General features: G+C 35.2%; 1 protein-coding gene and 1 long non-coding RNA gene across 2 annotated transcripts; one reads left to right on the forward strand and one right to left on the reverse strand.

Moving 5' to 3' along the window:
• Window positions 1–342: 342 nt before the first annotated feature.
• LOC122024783 (prostaglandin E synthase 2-like) lies at window positions 343–18296 on the reverse strand. Its single transcript, XM_042583486.1, has 6 exons — window positions 17826–18296; window positions 15964–16098; window positions 15763–15838; window positions 1157–1251; window positions 792–959; window positions 343–721 (listed from the first exon to the last, which is right to left on the reverse strand). The coding sequence occupies exons 1-6, from the start codon at window positions 18172–18174 to the stop codon at window positions 561–563; spliced, it is 984 nt and encodes a 327-aa protein (XP_042439420.1). The 5' UTR covers window positions 18175–18296; the 3' UTR covers window positions 343–560.
• On the forward strand, window positions 12953–15756 carry LOC122024784. Its single transcript, XR_006123509.1, has 3 exons — window positions 12953–13424; window positions 13524–13736; window positions 14790–15756. It is a non-coding gene; the product is annotated as an uncharacterized LOC122024784 (long non-coding RNA).
• Window positions 18297–19317: the final 1021 nt, after the last annotated feature.

The raw sequence follows: 19317 nt of genomic DNA on the forward strand, positions 1-19317 counted from the left end.
TTTATTTTCTGTGGCTCTTGCATCAGAAGCAAAAACAGTGTTCATTTACACCGAAAAAACAAAGACGAAAAAGGATCATCATTCCATCAATAGGAGAAGCACGATTATACTATACATACACTCGGACTATACATGTGGCTTCTTGTCATTTTTAATGCAGGTGGTGATTCATACAATCGTGTCATCAACAACACATATACATGCATACTAATCGGGTCATAAGCACAGATAACATTAAATAACATGTTATAAGCACGTCATGTTTTTAGTTCAACAAAAAAATATATAAGACCCTCAAAGATCGGATAAACAATAACGATAGGCAAATGAAATTGCCAAGAATGATTTGTTAAAATTGTCATACATATAATGATTATTCGTTTTTAAGAAGAATAAAGCATCCAAACAAATGTTGTAAGAGTCACAAAACATCCCGAGACAGTTTTAATAACTCAAACTGTCTCCAGAACTATGTCTGGCTATTGTTTTGCCATGCCATAGGGATAAAATTCTAACAAGAAGAACACCTATTTATTAAAGAAATAAAAGGTACTTGTATGCTAAATTGTTATCCTAACTGATTCTCCAACAGCAGTTTCCATTCTTTGGTACCAGTCGCTGATGTTAGTGTTCTCGACCATATCTTTGCCAGCACTTAGGTACCGTATCGGCCTCAAAACACCGAAAACAGCAAGGTCAGCTAAGTTGGGCTTACAGCCACCTGGTCAAAAGTAATTTAATTACAAGCATGAAACCAAGAAAGTTAAAGGAACTTAAAGAGATGGTGGTACCAAGAAAATCTCTGCCCTCGAGAGCTGCTGTCCATGTTTGTGCAGCTTCGTACAATGAAGCGCGTTCATCAGTAATGTTATATTTCTTCTTCAGTTTCTTCGACACCATGTACATGATTGCAGCTCCGGCGTATTTCACAGTGAATCTCTCTGTAAAACTAAAGTTCCCTGGAGCCAAACCGTTTCATATGTGAGATTAAGTTCCACTATTAAAATTGACAGAACGATGGAATGCAAATGTCTGGCTACAAGTTATTAGGCAATTGCAAGTTTATGTGAAAAATTCTAAAAATTACCACTGAAGAAACCAGGCAAGAGTATTGCACTAAACATCATCTTTTTAGTACCAAATAACATTGCCTTACCATGCTTAGCTATGTAGTCAAAAGATTCCAGTGCCTCTGAAGTAGTTCTGTATATATTTGGTGACAACATATGGACAAGGTGATCGTCAACCCACCTACAAGAAGAAAAATACTAATAAATAAACTATAGCAGAATTATAGACTACTAGAGCTCAAGATGAACAACTACCAACAAATGATTTATTTCCTCCACTTAACATGCTAGTCTAAGTACAATGTCTTCTCTATAATTGAGTTTATTTTTCAGCATATAATTGCTAATAATCCCATAATCAAGATAACAATTTATGATATTTGAATTTGATAACATAGGAGGACGAGTTGGAATTTGGTAATTTACTGTCTTGTTGTTTACTTATGCTCGACCACCTAAACCATTATTATGCTCACACTCCATTCTTTTCTTTTGTTTTTCTTGGTGTTTTTCTTGTAAGACTGCGTATAATAGATCCAAAATCATCATACCGATCCCCAGAACCCCTCATTGTAAGTACCCCGGTAAGTTTGATGTGATCAATCGGGTTAAGTTAGGTTCTGTGGTATTTTGATCCTTGTATCTAAGTGTGCAGGAACTTAAGAACACAAGAAGTCGAGCCGAAGATGAAGCGGACGAGAAGGATGGCACAGGAATCGAGTCGACGGGCTCAATTCATCCGAGGGACAAGAAGCTGCGGAAAAGTGCACCGGTGGAACGAGAAGGACGCACGTGGCACTTTCGAGAGACAAGAAACCGGAGCAGAAAACTACTCGAGAAGAAGCCCGAAGTTGGATTCTGGTGAGCTCAATTCTAGCAAACCGAAGAATCACCCAAGCAACCAGAGAAAAAGCTAATGATCGGAGAAGACACCGGACGGTTGGCGCATGGCTGACTAATTTGGGCGCCCGGACCAATTGGTCTGAGAGCCTGGACCGTCCGAGTGCCCGGACTAGATGGTCAAGGTGCCCAAACCACCAAGGCGCCTAACAGGCGCCTCGTCACAGTGTTGTTGCTGTGGATCACCTTCGGGTCCGCATCAGCAACAGCCCAGGAGCCCAGACATGGTCCAAGTGCCCGGACATGGAAAAATTCGATCTCGAAGTTGTTGCATGGAGATCAAGTTTGCCTCGTTGGGCGCCCGGAGATGTCCAAGCGCCCGAAGATGCCACGTCAACAAACGGCTAATTTCGACCAGTGGGCTATAAATAGGGCCCTAGTCTTCTTCATTCAGAACAACACTTTCTGTATTCGAGTTTTCTATTTCTGTTCTGGCTTTCAACGTTCTGTACGAGGCTTCTCCGCCTCCGACTTGTGTCGAAGGAGTCTACTAGTTGAGCTTCACTTTCCTTGGATTAGCAACCTCCCCGATTGTAAATCAAGTAAATCCTTTTTGTCTCGTACTTATTTCTTATGCATTTTAGTTTCATTTATTAAAAGTGTTTTTATAAACTTAAGTCGAAAGCTTTGAGAATGGTATGTTTTTCATTTCAGGCAATTCACCCCCTCTCCTTGTCGGTCGCATTAGGACCAACAATTGATATCAACGCCCAAGTACCTTAGAAGGACTAACTGTCAACTGAAGCAACGAGATGACCAGAGCTAGCATCTACCCACCAACATTCGAGGGGGAGTTCGTGTTCTGAAAACGAAGAATAGAGGTATTTTTCTGAACTGACTTTGATATAATGTTTTCTATGAAATTTGGTTTTGAAGTCCCCAAAACCAAAGATGGAAAAGAACTCAGAGGAGCATCTTTGGACTAAGAAGCAGCACGACAAATTCATGGCAAATGGTAGGACCGAGTTCCACTTTCTGAGCATTCTACCTGCTCAGGAACTTGACAAAATCTGTAACTACCACTGTGCAAAATAACTTTGGGAAAAGTTCTTGACGCTTTACGAACAAAAAAAGGGAGAAGAATCTGATTTTGCTATTGGATACCGATTCATCTTCAGAAGAGCCCGAGACCAAAGAGATTACTGGAACAACACTAATTGCCAAGTACCTACCCGAAGACGACGAATCACCTAGGAAATGAGCATCGATGAAGGGAGGAGACACTACAAAAGAAAGCAGCAATGAAGGAGGAGCGTCTACCAACGAATATGATACGGTAAGTTAGGTAAGCTTCCTCCAGAGCAATTATATAAATTGTGCAAATGCTAAGTAGCTCCTTATATAAAAAGAGAGCAAAGTATGAAAACTCAAAGAAAGAATATGGATACCTAAAAGAAGAATTTGAGAAATTAATAGATGAAAATATAAAATTAAAAGATAAAATAGAAATGCTAGAAAAAGATAATTCATCCTCAAATTTTTTACATGCCCTAGAAAGAAATTTTAAATATCATCAGGCTTAGTATTTTAGATACCATAAGGGTCAAATCACAAAAGTAAATAGAAAATTAATCTCTAGAAAATATTTAGTTAATCTAATAGGAAATCATTTATTTTAAATAACAAAATCATGCTTAGCTCAATAAATTAATTTCATATGCATGCTAGTAAATTAATTTGCTTGATTTATTCTTTTTCATAAAATCAATTATTTTGTCAACTTTCTAGTCATATTTCTGCTCAAAATTTTATCTATGAAAAATAGAAACATTATCTATTAATAGAAAAAAAATTGAAATTTTTTTACCACCATATTATTTTTTATGAATTTTTCAAAATTAAAATTATTTCTCACAATTATTTTTTGAAAAATTATTTTTTTAATGATAAAATATCAAAAGAATTTTTTTTCAAAATTTTCTGAACATTAATTAATTTTCTACAAATTTTTTTGTCAAAATGTTAATATTTAACATTAAAAATTCTCAAAAAGTCAATATTCGAAAATTTAATTTTTCTATCGATATCTCTCTGTTTTATATACTTAGAAAGAGTTACAAGATTTTTCGAGCTTAACATCTATTTTTGAAATTTTTTTTGGAAAATTATATCTCTATATAAAACAATTTATTATTACTTATACGAATCATGATCATTCGTGAAAATTTTATCACTATTCTGTATTATTGTGTTTAACAGTGACAAAAAAATTTCCGAATTTTTCAAATAATAAAATATATTTTAAAATTGTTTTTTTTAAATGGTTTTTAATTCGTAAAAATTCAAATTTTCGAAAAATAATTCTCAGAATTTTTCAAAGTGTTAGTCATTGTTTATGTATCCCTTAGAATATTTTCCAAATTTATTTTTGATATTTACTCCTATTTTTAGTGTGATCAAAGGGGAAGAAATTGGAGGGGTAAAGTTCGAACTTATTTGCAAAATGTTAGTTGAACTTAAATTGCTTTATTCATGTCAATCTATTTTTGTTAAATAAATTTTTATGTCTATTTCACCCTAAATTTAACTGGGGTTGATGCACATCAAAAAGGAAAGATTGGAAGTACCCCGGATAAGTTTGGATATGATCAACCGGATTAAGTTAGGTGGTGTTTTGATCCTTGTGTCTAAGTATGCAGGAACTTGGAAACACAAGAAGTCGAGCAGAAGATGCAACGGACGAAAAAGATGACACGAGAATCGAGTCGATAGGCTCGATGCATCCGAGGGACAAGAAGCTACAAAAGAGTACACCGGTGGAGCGAGAAGAACACGCGTGGCGCTTTCGAGGGACAAGAAACCGCAACGGAAAACTGATCGAGGAGAAGGTCGGAGTTAGGTTCGAGTGAGCTAAATTTTGAAAGACTGGAGGATCACCCAAACGACCGAAGAAGAAGCCAGTGACCAAAGAAGGCGTCGGACGGTCAGCGCGTGGCTAACCGATTCGGGCACCCAGACCATCCGAGTGCTCGGACTAGATGGTTTAGGCGCCCAAACCTCCAAGGCACCTGACAGGCGCCTCATCGCAGTGTCGTTGTTGTGGATCACCTTCGGGTACACGTCAGCAACGATCTAGGTGCCCGGACATGGTCCAAGTGCCCGGACATGGAAAAATTTGATCTCAAAACCATTGCGAAGCCATTACGTAGAGATAAAGTTTGCCGCACTGGGTGCCCGGAGAGGGTCTAGGTGCCCGAAGAGGGTCTAGGCGGTCGGAGATGCCACGTCAGCAAACGGCTAGTTTCGACTAATGGGCTATAAATAGAGCTTTGGTCTTCTTCATTCAGAACAACACTTTCTGTATTCAAGTTTTTCTATTTCTATTTTGTTCTATCAACATTCTGTACAAGGCTTCTCAGCCTTCGACTTGTGTCGAAAGAGTCGACTAGTTGAGCTTCACTTTCCTTGGATTAGCAACCTCCCTGGTTGTAAATCAAGTAATCCTTTTTGTCTCGTACTTATTTCTTATGCATTTTAGTTTCATTTTAAAGTGTTTTTATTAATTTAAGTCGAAAGCTTTGAGAATGGTACGTTTTTCATTTCAAGCAATTCATCCCCTTTTATCGGCCGCACCGGGACCAACACTCATTGGTGGGAGTTTCGTGCACCGGACTGTCTTTTTTTTTGACATTGCTTGCCACCTTGGCATATATGATAGACTATAGCAAGAGACTTTTGAAGATTAATCAAGGAATCAACAAACTTGAAGATAAAGACAAGGTTTGTTGAAATATTTGCCTAATGACACATATTAAAGCAAGATTAGTTTGCAAAAGCAATTTATGGCAATGACACGTGCCGTCTAGGACCTTGCTGTAACAATTTACTAAGACTTCAATGATAAATCTTGTGATGTTTGACATTTTATAAAATAATAAGACAACATATAAAGGACCAGAGATATATACTAAGAAATACAGGTGAATGTTCTTCGAGATGACATATTCTAAGTGTTTCAACGTAAAGGCGTGAGGCAAGACAAGGCAAAATTTGACACAATGTATGAAGGCAACAGTCAATTAGGCCAGTGAATAACACAGAAGATAATGTAGACATAGTCACCAATAGAAAATTATCTAATTAAAATATGTTCCTAGAATAATTTGTCATTCCAATCCCCTGATTCTACCAGTTGGCCCCCTAATGAAAAGCAATGCAGATTGAGTTCTCCGTAAAATGCACAGTGTGTAAACTTGTAAATGAATCATAACTTTTCTTATTTTGACAACATTTTCTATTTGCATTTACTTAATAATAAATCAAACCAAGTATTTCTTCATGTTTTGTCCACTCCTTTACCTATATTGTAATATACCAAAAATATAGATAAGGATTAAAATAATTAAAATTTAACATAATTAAATTTATTTAGGAAAAATAAATTTATATTAGTGAGAAATTAAGATGGAAATAGGTTTATATGCATTTATAGAAATTTCTAGAATTTTTTTGGATTTTAAATGAATATTTTTATATTTTATAGTGATAAATGGGTAAGAGATAAAGCCAGTTTAAAATACTCAATTAAAGTAGGAGTTAATTGAGCATAAAACCTAAAACTTTTTAATCAAACCCTAAGTTCCACCCCTCTCTCCTCCCTACGCACGCAGTGTTTCCGCCACAAAGACGACAACATCGCCCAGCATCTCTCCGCCCCCAATGTCGACGTCGAATGTAGCCGACCGCCACCCAATCGAAGCCAACCAACCGCCGGCGCAACTCTGCCCACGCTCACGCATCGTTTCCGCTGCCAAAACAAGTGCTACTCCATCAACGTGTGCAAGCCCACACCGATGCTGCTCCCTTTGCTCGCTTACAACCTATCGCTCCTCTATGTCGCTTCCTCCGGATGAACTCACATTCGTCGTGCACACCGCCGTAGCAACTCACTGCCGCATTGTCGCGACGCCGCGTTGCTGCTGCATGCATGTCGTCTGTTGCGACGTTGTGTGCCCTTCCTAGCTGCTCAGGTCGTCGCCTACTCTATCCATAACGAAGCAACCTTCCGTGGTTGTTGGCATGTCTATGCATCATCGCCGTGCTGCCCAACCTTTCGGATGCCGCTGTCTTTTTCTTTCCTTCCCAAGCGCAAGCGACATACGCGTGCCGCGCATTTGCTCTAATCGCCGCCCTCTCTGTTTCCTTAACACCGACGATCCTGATCGGACAATTCCCACAGCCGTCGTTGGATAAGATAAGATAATTAGAGTTGATTAATGAACAGTAAATTATTTGATTAATTCATAGATTAATCAAATTGTTAAGTAGAGTTTATTTGATTAATTAAATGATATGTGATTAATTAAAGGTACACAAAAATAATTAGGTGATTAATTAGTAATTATTAATAAGTGTAATGAAGTAAGATTAATTAGTCTAATGAGTTATCTAAGCTAGTTTAATTAACTTGATAGTCAACTAGATTGTTAATAGAATTACTTTAGTATTTAGATTGGCTCAGTTTCATATACATGTAGGATTTGAGCTCAATGTGACTTTCGAACTTGAAAACGGATAAGAGCATCTCCAATGCAAGCTTTTTAAAAGGTTTGGAAAATTAAAAAAGCTCAACAAAAAAGCTCTAATGAGTGGGGAGATAAGCTTTGAGGTTTTTATTTTAAGAGCAGGTTTGATTTTTCAAACCTGCTTTTTTCTCTTGAAGTTGGAGCTATTAATCATTGAAAAATTAATATTGCATGTTTGACTTTTTAAAACAATTAATTATTTTATTTAATAATTAAATTATACACTTTTCTTTTGAAAATAGATATATTTGATAAATTAAAAAAAATACAAATGACTATAATTAAATTAAAATTCATAAGTTAATTCAATATTAAATAAAAATTATAAATTAAATTAAATTAAAAATCATAAGTTCATTAATTTATTAATTAAAAATTACAAATAAATTAAATGAGAATTAAATAAAATATTAAGTAAAAATTATATAGAGATATTAAATGAAAAAATAATAAATAAAGATGTGTGATTTGTAATGTAGGACCCACAAAAAAGTTGTATGGAGGTTTTTTTATTGTGGAGAGAATAGTAGGTTTTTTCACTTTTGATGTGTCATTGATGTGGCATATTGAAAATTACAAAAAAGCTTATGGTGAGGTTTAACTATTGGAGATGCCCTAAGGCAGCCATGGATAGTTCCTGCTTTGACCTCTATAGTGTCTCTAATCTTAGTACATGATTATTTATTGTTATATGTTGATTAGGTAGCAACTACTTGCTTACCTTATATCCACTCTATATTGTTCTTGTGATTGATCTTTGTTGCTTGTCCTTATTTGTTTGTCAATATTGATATCTATACAATCTTCTTGGTTTTCATGTTGGAATTGGTTATATATATAGAATATACCAAACCATAGTGTACTTGTAAACTTTCGCTTGTGCATTTATACAGTAGTATATAGTTATATGCTTAGGCTCATGCCTATATGCAATAGATGTTATACTGTAGCAAAGTGGTAGAATATTCTACTATGTTATCTTCTCGGACTGCCATATAAGACTACTTGATTGTGACATGTTTTCATGTATTTATGATAATGTCATCGAGTTAGTTGAGATGTTACGATTAGATGGCTAGTACTCTCTTGATGAAATTGGTAGACTAGTATTCTCTTGATGAGATTGCAACTACTCACTCGACCACTCGGTGTCATGGAGAGGGTCCACCCACTCGGCTACTCAGAGTAGTGGTAGCTCGGAACTTGATGGAGGATTTGATACCCAACTCGAATGGAGGAGGGTATGGAAGGATTTTTTAGACCAAATTAAACAATTGGGCAATCGGGTATAGGGAGTTTTGGGTATAAAGGCAGATCTGATAAAATCTGACTAGATATATATAAGTTAAAATCCCAATTAAAGCTCTCGGTTTCTCCCTTCGTTTTCTCAAAACTCATTATTATGTGATTTCTCTTCTCCCTCTCAAACCATCGCCGCCGCCTCCTTTTCCATTTTCAAAACTATAACTAAGGGGATTTTTGGATGAAAAGATGGTGAAATTCTAATTTCGAGGCAACTTTAAAATCCCAATTTCAAGGTATTTGTCATTATTTACTTTTTAATGATTTTGACTTGGGGTTTTAAGACTTTTTAATATTATTCACGAATGTTACAATAGAAAATGAAATTCCAACAAATCATGAGGTACCACAAGTTCCACAAAATATGACATTTGTTACTGATGCCTCTCCTAGTGCAACAAGAAAGAGAAAGACGACATCTGCAGTTTAGAATCATTTTGAAAGAAAGAAAATTGAAGGAATAGACAAGGCAATTGCAACTATTGTAAGAAACCACTCTCTGGTAACAGTAAATATGGGACAACACACTTGCGTGATCATTTTAAAATTTATCCAAGACGAATTGATAGTGAGATAAGGCAGAGAATATTAATTAAAGAGCAACACAAGGGCGATTTTGCTATTAAAGGCTTTCAATGTGACCCAGAAATATCAAGGTGTATTCTTGCTAAAATTATAATTTTACATGAGTATCCTTGACAATAGTGGAGCATCATGAATTTTGTAAACTTTTAGCAAGTCTTCAACTTTTGTTTAAGGTTTTATGTCGCAATTCCATCAAGAGTGATATACTGAAAAATGTATGACTATGAACAAGCAAAAGTATTGACCTTGTTGGAATCTAATACAGGAGAATTACTTTAATCACTGACATGTGGACTGCATCTAATCAGAGGAAGGGATTTTTGGCTTTGACAACCCATTTCATAGATAATAATTGGACTTTGGCAAGTCGCATTTTGAGGTATATTTTCTGTTTGTCACTCAAGTATGTAATATTTTCACACTTTTTTATGTTTTCAATTAAACATATATTTACATATATATTATTGTATTTTCATTATGTAGGTTTGCTTATGATCACTCTCCACATACGTCAGAAGCCCTTGCTAATGTGATAATCAAGTCTATGATTGATTGGAATATTGATAGGAGCATATCCACCATTACTATTGATAATTGCTCCACTAATGATTCTCTTAAAAACTATGTGATGCATAAGCTTGATCATTCTACACTTATACTAGAAGGGTCTTTATTTCATATGCATTATGCTGCTCATATTTTGAATTTAGTTGTCCAAGATGATTTGGATGTCATTGCACCTAGTGTTGAGAAAATTCGTGAAAATGTCACATATTGGAGAGCATCTCCTAAAAGAGAGCAAAAGTTTGATGATGTGGCACGTATTATAGTACGCAATTTGAATGCTAAAAAATTGGTGCTTGGTTGTAAAACTTGTTTGAACTCAACATATTTGATGCCCATAACTGTATATCTTTTAAAAATGTGTTTGCTCGTTTGAGATTTCATGATTCATCATATAAATGTTTGCCAATAGATGATGAGTGGTTGTTACCCAAAGGGGCATCTCAAATGTTGAAAGTTTTTTATTCTGTGACTGAAATATTTTTTGAAAGAAAGTATCTTAGAACAAATATCTTTTTTCCTAAGGTTTGTGAAATTAATGCTTCGTTGCTAAAGTCAATCACATCTCCTAAAAAGGTTATTTCTTCAATGATTGAACAGATGCTTTCCAAATTTGAGAAATATTGGTCTGATATTCATGGAGTTATGGGAATAGCTACTATTTTAGATCCAAAATATAAGACAAAGTTGGTGGAGTATTGTTTCAAAAGAACACATGGAGAGATTTACTTTAGAGAACCTATTAGAAAGATTCAAAAAATGTGTTATGATTTGCTTCAAGAGTACACAAATAATAATGGTCATGCTAGTGTAGAAAAAAGATCAATGGAGACTAGATTGAATACAAGTTCTGATGATTTTTTTGATAGTTTTGATAAAGAAGTAGCACTTGAGTATGACAATAACACCGATATAAAGACAGAACTAGATCATTATTTGGAAGACAAAGTGCTACCGAGAAATGCCGATTTTGACATATTGGAGTGGTGGAAGACTAATGGAATCAAGTATCCCACTTCGATGAGGATGACACAAGATTTACTTGTTATTCCAATATCGACTGTGGCTTCAGAATCTGCATTTAGTACCAGTGGTAGATTGGTGAGTCCTCGTAGAAGCAGGCTTCATCCGAAACCCGTAGAAGTATTGATGTGCACTCAAAGTTGGTTATGGAATGAGAAACAAGGTAATATAAATTGTAAATTAGTTTTTATTATTTTTGAATGAAAATATTCTTTTTTTATAATCTACAATAATGATTTGTCTTCTTCATTGAATTTTGTAGCTACAACTTCACAAGAAACAGAAGCATATTACTCTTCAATTGAATATGATGAGGATACTATTGATATTGATGGATACTAATGGGTTACTTTTTAAATACATTAATTTTGTTAAATTTGATACTGAACTATTGGGTCAATTATTTATATTTTTCTTCATCATTTTGAATTTTTGCAGGACACTACAATGTCAAGTGATGAAGAAATTTATAATTAGTTTAGAGTTGAAACTGATCTAGTTTGCTTTTTGGAAGATGATGTTTAAATATGACAAAATTAGAAGTAGCCTATAGATGTTTAATATGTTTTTGTTGAATTATATTTTTTTGAATATGATGTTAATTCTAATATGTTTTTATTGAATGATAGTAGTTGGTAGTATGATGAATGATAATCTTATGTTATTATGTGTAATTACTGTTGATAAACATATATGTAGTCAATCTTAGCTAATTAAGATTCGTGATTTCTTGTTGTGGTAGTATTCTTTTATTTTGCATCAGAGAGAAGTAAATAAATAAGATTGTTTTATGTTGGCTCATTTTTTTGTATGGGACTATCCATCAGGTTTTTAACTTTTCATCTTTTCTTGTTCTTGTGTCCACTTGACTTGTGAATGCAAACTGTGCTTGATTCTCTCTTTGCATGGTGAAAAATGTAGATAACGTACTGCTTGATTCTCTCTTTTATGTGAATCCAATGGTGCTTGTGTTCATTTGACTTGCGAATGCCAACGAGATTGTACTATTGCTGCTCTTACATATTGATAATGTAGATTTTTTTTGTTATTTTTACCCATTAGTCTGAATTAAGAGTGAGAGTTTCTTTGTAACCATCCCTTAACTTCATATCTCTGTGATAGTTTGAGAAGGATAGTTCGATTATTTGAGACGGTTGTTTTAATCTCCTTTTTGAATAAATTCATATGTTCAGAATAATTGCATCTAATTATTCATTCTTGTTCTATTCTCAAACTAGTGGAAGTAGCTAGTTGACTGAACTAAGTTATTTTTATTTGACTCCATTTAATTTTTAGTTCTTTTATTTGTACCTTCAATATGATATATTTCTAAGGTGTTATTTTATTTTCTGAATGTTGTTTAAATCCATAAATTGAATGTGTTATGATGGTTTGATGATATTCGATCTTTTGATGGGTATGGATACGAGGATGAATATCCGATCTCGATGGGTATAGGAATGAAAGTTGAAAACCCGATGAGGATATAAGGATGGGAATGGGGATGGATATAATAAATGGGGAGGGGAACGGAGGATATATAATCTAACCCAAATCCGACTCATTGTCATCCCTAATGATAGCTGAAGTTGTGTGCCGACAATGACCTTGGTATATGCTTATGATATATTGCATATTCATGTGATATGTTTATCATATATGTTTGTGATATGCTTGCTACATTGTTATTATATGATTGCTATACCTTGGACTGTCTAGACCATTCGTGATAGAGCGTTTCTCCTATAGTCCATAGCTAGATAGTTGATGTCTTGGTCATTTGTACTTCTTGTGGTGGAGCGATTACTCCCATGTAGGATTATTTATTTCTGTTATGTGCATTTGTACATGTCTATTATGTGCAGTGTTCATGTTAATCATTACCTATCATTGTTCATTGTATTATAAACAGCTGAGCAGGTTAGTAGAGGATTATATTATTGTTATATTTTTGTTAGCAGATGATTATACTATTGCCCTTACTTTTGTAGTAAGTAGTATTGCCCCAAACTGTATCCCTTTAATCTCCTTATATTAGTATCATACACTATCTTTCCACTGAATATTTTGTATTTACTTGTTAAGTATTAAAAAAAAATAAAAAATGCAACCCATACCTACCCACGTGCACCCCCCCCCTACCTCCTCCTTTTTCTTCCTCTTTTCTTCTCTTCCCCATCGAAGCTTGCAACCCCTTTCTCTTCTTTTTCTCTTCTCTTCTCCAACGGCAACAAGCAACAAGCAACAAGCAACAAGCTTCCCCTTCCTTGCTGTCCTGCTTCTCGGTGGCACCATCGGAGCTCGTTTGAGTTTGCCGGAACTCACCGAGCCACTAGCTAAGAGGGGAAAGCGAAGCCCTAATTGCTACCCTGTTTTCTAACCAAGCACAGCAGTCGTCGAAGCTAGCTGTGGCCTTCGCCGAAGCTTGCCGAGACAACCGGTGAAAAGGAAAAAGGTTTCCTCTCCCCTTACTATTCCAACAGCCATCCTCTCTGTTTTCAGTCTTCCCCAACTAACATTGTTGTCTTTCTTCTCCTCCAACAACCAAGAGCAGCAACCCTAGTTGCTCTCTCCTTTTTCCCCCACCAACAACAACATTTTACTGCCTTTTGTTTCTCCAACAGCAGCCCTAGCTGCTGTCCTTTTCTTGGCAACACCGCTGGAGTTCACCAGAGCTCGCCGGAGCTAGCTAAGATGGCCAGCAGCGAAGGGAAAACAACCTTAGTTACTGCCCTCTTTTTCCAGCAACCACAGTAACCCATAGAAGGTATATTTTATGCTTCATGTTAATTGATGTGTAGTTAGGAGGGCTATCTAGATTAAACAAAGGTTTTATTTAGGATGTGAAGTGGTACGAGCTAGCAAGATCAAAATAATTCACTGATTTCGAATCATAGACAATATTTAGATTTTAGGTCATTATTCTTATTAGATAGTGTTTTTATTATTTAAGTTATGTTTGATATTATGTTTGTAGACCCGAGCTCGAGTGGAGCACGGTGACCTGCCGACACTCGAAGATTTTGCTATATATAAAATGGATGCGTCTCTTTTGACTCATATAATTATCCTTGTGCATGAATAAAGAAATGATAAAATTATATATATATTTGTATAATTATTTTCAAAAGGGAATTAAAATGATGATATTACAAGTAGCGAAATGGGTTAAAATAATAAAATCGTGGAGGGTAAATAATTGATATTATTTCTTGTTCACATGTGGGTTCATAAAATGATGATATTAGTGTGGTAGTGCGGCGACCCGCGGTCCAGAGTACCTGACCGTACACCCGAGGCGTGGTGGCGTGATGTAGCCCTCGGTCAGTGTTTATTATGTCTTCTACCGGTGAGGGTTGATACCCCGTACGTCAGATAACGTATGCGACAGCCTTATACTCTGAGGAGGCTTTTAGTCAATTCATGTGATATTACACTCTAATGATATTGGCTCCAGTGATTGACTTTTTAGTTGATTTATCAGATTTAGACTATTGATACACATGTTGATATTACCATGATAACTTGTATACCGATTGATTAAATAATAAGATTGGAGAATTGGTTTTAATTGATGATGATAAGGTGAAGATCCTAAACTCTAATATAAAAATATTACCTGATTATAGATAACGATAACCGAAAATGATTATACATATATATGTATAAATGGAGATCATTAAGAATAACCTAAAGTTGTAACGAAAGATTGTGATTTACTCTACTTCTTTAACTTCTTAAACAAGATTAAATTCATGCACATTTTTCTTGAGTATCCACTTAGCCATTTGACTAACTTTCTACATTCCTTGGCCTCCAGTTTTGCAGACACAAGGATACTTTTGATATTATAGTTAGTCCCGACTTTACATAGAGTTGCTCAGAGATCTCGACGTATCGATTCCTGGTTTGTTTTACTTTTGTCTCATTGTATTTACATTTTGTAGTTCTATTTCAAATATCGTCTATTTGTATAGTTTTATGATCTACAAAAACTATGATATATATAAATTGATAAATTTCCTAATTATTCTGTTTAAATGGTTCTTAGGGTTTCTCATAATATATTGTCACCGAGTGGGGTACCGGGAACTATACCCCAGGGAGTGACATTACTACCCTTTACTTTTCTTTTGACCTCCAGGTTAGCAGATAGAAGAAGTGTTTTGTCGCTCAGAGATCCTGGCTGTCAGTCCCACTCGAGTTCAGATTTCTGTTTGAGTTGTTTTATTTTTCTGTTCCACTGTTGTTTATTGTTTTCTTTCTCTCATTGAATCAATGAGGTTTTGTTATAATAGTATAATTGTTATCTTGCATAGATTAGTATATTCACATGTCCATGCATTCATACATTATCATATGCTTGTAGTAACTTAGTAATTCTTTTATATTGTACTGGTATTTGTGTTGGTTTTAATTGGTTAGGTACTAATTATTTCTTGTATTGTCACTAGAGGGTACTATCCGATTTTGCGGACAAATATACCCTTGAAAATTAATTTTGTTTGAACCCAAAAAAATGAGCTTGGTATTGGTGATTAACTGAAGACAAAAAGAAATATGCAAGTGCGTATGTATAATGTATCTCTAATCTGACCACATATTCAAGTATGACTACATAATGACATTACATACAGCTTACACAAGGCTATGAAATATTGCATGGGCCCAAGTATCAGATAGACAAACTTCTCAAAAAAAAAAAAAATTTCTTTTTCTAAACATGAGAAACCATAAAAATTAAAAATGAGAATAAAATGAACTTATTGAAAATTTTAAGAAAGAAACTACACCTAAGCCATTTGGCCTCTTCCTCATCAAGAACAGAGTGCTCGGAATGCAACCTGTTATCTAGGTTTTTCACAATGTCTGCATAAAACCAAATGTAATATTGATAAACCATGTAAACATTTTTTTTGCATTCTAACCAACTGTTAAATCTAAAATAACAAAATCAAGCTCATATTTATTAAATTTAATAAGAAGATCATAACCTGATGAATTAACTAGTTGTTCTCCATCCACAACCAGAATAGGGACCTTCTTATAATCAGACCACTTTATCTCCTTCTTACTTATAGGATTCACCTCCACAACTTTGTATGGTATGTCATGGTAATCTAGAAATGCTGTAGGTAGAAACAGAATGATGTTAAAAGTACATACACAATGCCACCATATTTAATTGAAGGTATAGATCAGCAATTGAAGGAACATGAAGAGTGTTTGCTTAACTGAATCAAAAACAGGAAAGCAGGTCAGTAAAATTCCATTTTTCAATGACAAAACTAGGTTTGTCCTCCTAGAAGCAAAAGAAGAAAAAGAAAAAGTTAAGGAAGAAGAAGGAATCAGTCATAGACGCCCAAAAACTCTCTTTGATATAGGCAATACGAACTAAAAAATGGTGAAAAGAAGAAAGGGGTAAATGACCAAATCAGAGAAGTCTTCTCCTAACAAACTTGCTTCTAGCTGTTCCTGAAGCCTGATTTATGACTATGTATGAACATTCATAGAAGAAAAAAAAAATATCCTGTGTCCAAGTTCTAAACAACCAACCATTCTTGAGACTAGGCCAATTAAAAGCAAAGGATCAATGGTCGTTGATTATCATAGCATAGAAAAGTATGTAAATTTGAACAATGTAATGAAAGAAAATGAACATCTAATTAACCAAAATTTGGGGGGGAATTGCTTTATTATATCAGGGGTTTCAACAATAAAGGGGCAGCCCGGTACACGAAGCTCCCGCCATGCGGGATCCCGGGGAAGGATCCATTATACGCAGCCTTACCCTGCTTTTTGCAAAAGGCTGTTTCCAGGATTCGAACCCGTGACCTTTTGGTCACATAGCAACAACTTTACCGTTGCGCCAAGGCTCCCCTTCACCAGGGGTTTCAACAATGGAAAATAAAAATTCAAAGTGACAAATCAGATAAAAAGCTAAAAGGAATAAAACCTTACAACTTAAACAAAAGATGATTACATGTCAACAATTAAGATAATTATCAATCTTTAAAAAAAACATAGCATGAAATAAATCTCATTTGAATGGTGGTTGAAAACTCAGATGTAGGTGGGGATGACAATATTAGCCAGTGAATATTTTCCTGATATTTATTTAAGGTGAGATCTAATGAGCACGGAGATAAGAGAGAAGATAAGGAATTAAAGGTAGAAACTGTATAAGTCCCATCCTTTGTATTTGTATGGTTACAAGTTACAACTATCCAGAACCTCAATAGGTCGGTGATTATTTAAGTGTGCTATCTGTTATGCACGTACTTATTCATATTATATAGAGTCCTTGAGATCAAATGATTTTCCAAAATGAATATTATTTCAGCAAACTGATGTCACAGTGTTTCTACGTGCATCAGAGCATAATTTACTTAGACTTATCTGATACCTGTTCATTCTAGAGAACACCAAGAGACATGTTCATTCTAGACACCAGTTTTGATCATTATTACTATTACGAATTCAAAAGACAAATGTCAATGTGACACAAAATTCTGATCATTTTCTCAATCTCGTTACAAAACAAATAAAACAAGTTCTCACAATCTCAGTTGATTTGGAGTTTCCACTAAAAAACTGCGTTTCTAGCTAAAAACGGACAGTACTCGTTGAAATATATGCGCAATACTGGTATAAGTGAAGCGCTCCCTGTGCTATCTCATTGATACTGCATTCAAAACGACTACTGCGTCAAGCAAACAACTAACTTTCCGTCAAATCTACAGAAAACGGAAACAGAAGTGGCATATAGCAATCGAGAATTGTTAGCAATAGACGAATTGCACTAGGTTATCAGTCGATAAGCGCCAGCGCAAATAAAAAAAGGAAAAGGAATTACCTTTGACCTTGTTGCAGAAGGGGCATGCCTCATACTGATAGAGAACAACATCTTTGGGGATCCGCTCGGGGGAGGGCGGCTCCTTGGCCTCCGCCGCGGTGACTAAGGTGATCGAGAAGGACAACGCCCCCACGAAGCAGACAGGGAACCTCCTCGAAGAAACAGGAGGAGGGAAAAGCCACCGTCTCGACCGGGGTGCGACGAAGACATCAGAGGCGGTGGCACAAAGGGCGGAGGTAGGCACGGTCCTCTGGGAGGCAAGTGCGGAGGATAGCGGAGCACGAGCGGCGTTGGAACGGAGAAGAGACTGAGAGACAAGGCGGTGGGCGGCCCTTGTCGTGGCTTGCATCTCGATTGATCGCTGCAATCCTCCGATTCCAATGCCCCAGATCTCGCTTTTGCTGTGCCAAATGTGTAGGCTAGAAGAAGCGGTATGACTTATGAGAAAGGGTTTTTGTTATGGTGTTCCGCGGGAACCAGTTCATCCTTGTTTATATCATACACGTATTTGTAGTTTAACGTGTTCAGCGGCTGGCTTTGGCACACATCCACCGAAAAGGCACCAGGAGAATTATTCACAAATAAATGCACACGTTCAATTTTGGATAATATATTGTTTAAATTGATTCTTTTGTTCGGCGCAAATTAGTGAATGAATTTTTTAATAGATGATTGATACGTACTTTTATAAGTTAGATCGGCACTCCAAAACTAATCGGACTCCTTCCTCGCATTGCAGAAACTCCAATGATGAAATCAAGGTTTAAAATTTTGATCCGTGTCGAGATTTCGGTCTCAGACCGGAATGATACGATTTCGATATCGTATCGTGCCGTGTCGATACAGTTTCGATATTTTTTTATTAATATATAGTAATTATTAGATAGATATATTTATTGTATATAATTTTAAAATAAATTGTATATTGATTTTATATAAGTTGCTTGAACAATTTAATATGGTTAAAAAAATAATTAAATATAATTTTCTTTAAAGATGTATTAATTACTCGAATTAAAATTGATACATCATAATTATATAAATTAATTGTTTATTCATTTAATTAATTATTAATTTAAATCTTATATATTTAAAATGGTAAAAAAAAATAAAATATGAATTAAACAGCAAAAAAATAATAATAATAAATTATTAAAATATAAATATGATTTATTAGATTTTTTTATTTTTAAAAAAAAAATTTAAATAAATTTAAAACAGTAAAAAGATTTTTTTAATAGCAATTAAGTTTTTTTTAATTTTTTTTTAAATTTTAAATATATTTTATAGGGATAATTTAATTAGGATTTATAAAAACCTATTCAAAATATCCCACTTAGGAATTGTTTAATTAATTAAAAAAATTTCTTTTGTAACAGTACGCCCAATCCCGCGATCGCGATCGCGCTGCGGAGCGCGACGCCTCCGCCGGCGGTGGAGGCATCGCGCGACGCTTCCGCCGCGGCAGGAAGCGTTGCACGACTCTTCTGGC

The sequence above is a fragment of the Zingiber officinale genome, chromosome 9B (genome assembly GCF_018446385.1).
Source record: "Zingiber officinale cultivar Zhangliang chromosome 9B, Zo_v1.1, whole genome shotgun sequence".
Classification (NCBI taxonomy): Eukaryota; Viridiplantae; Streptophyta; class Magnoliopsida; order Zingiberales; family Zingiberaceae; genus Zingiber; species Zingiber officinale.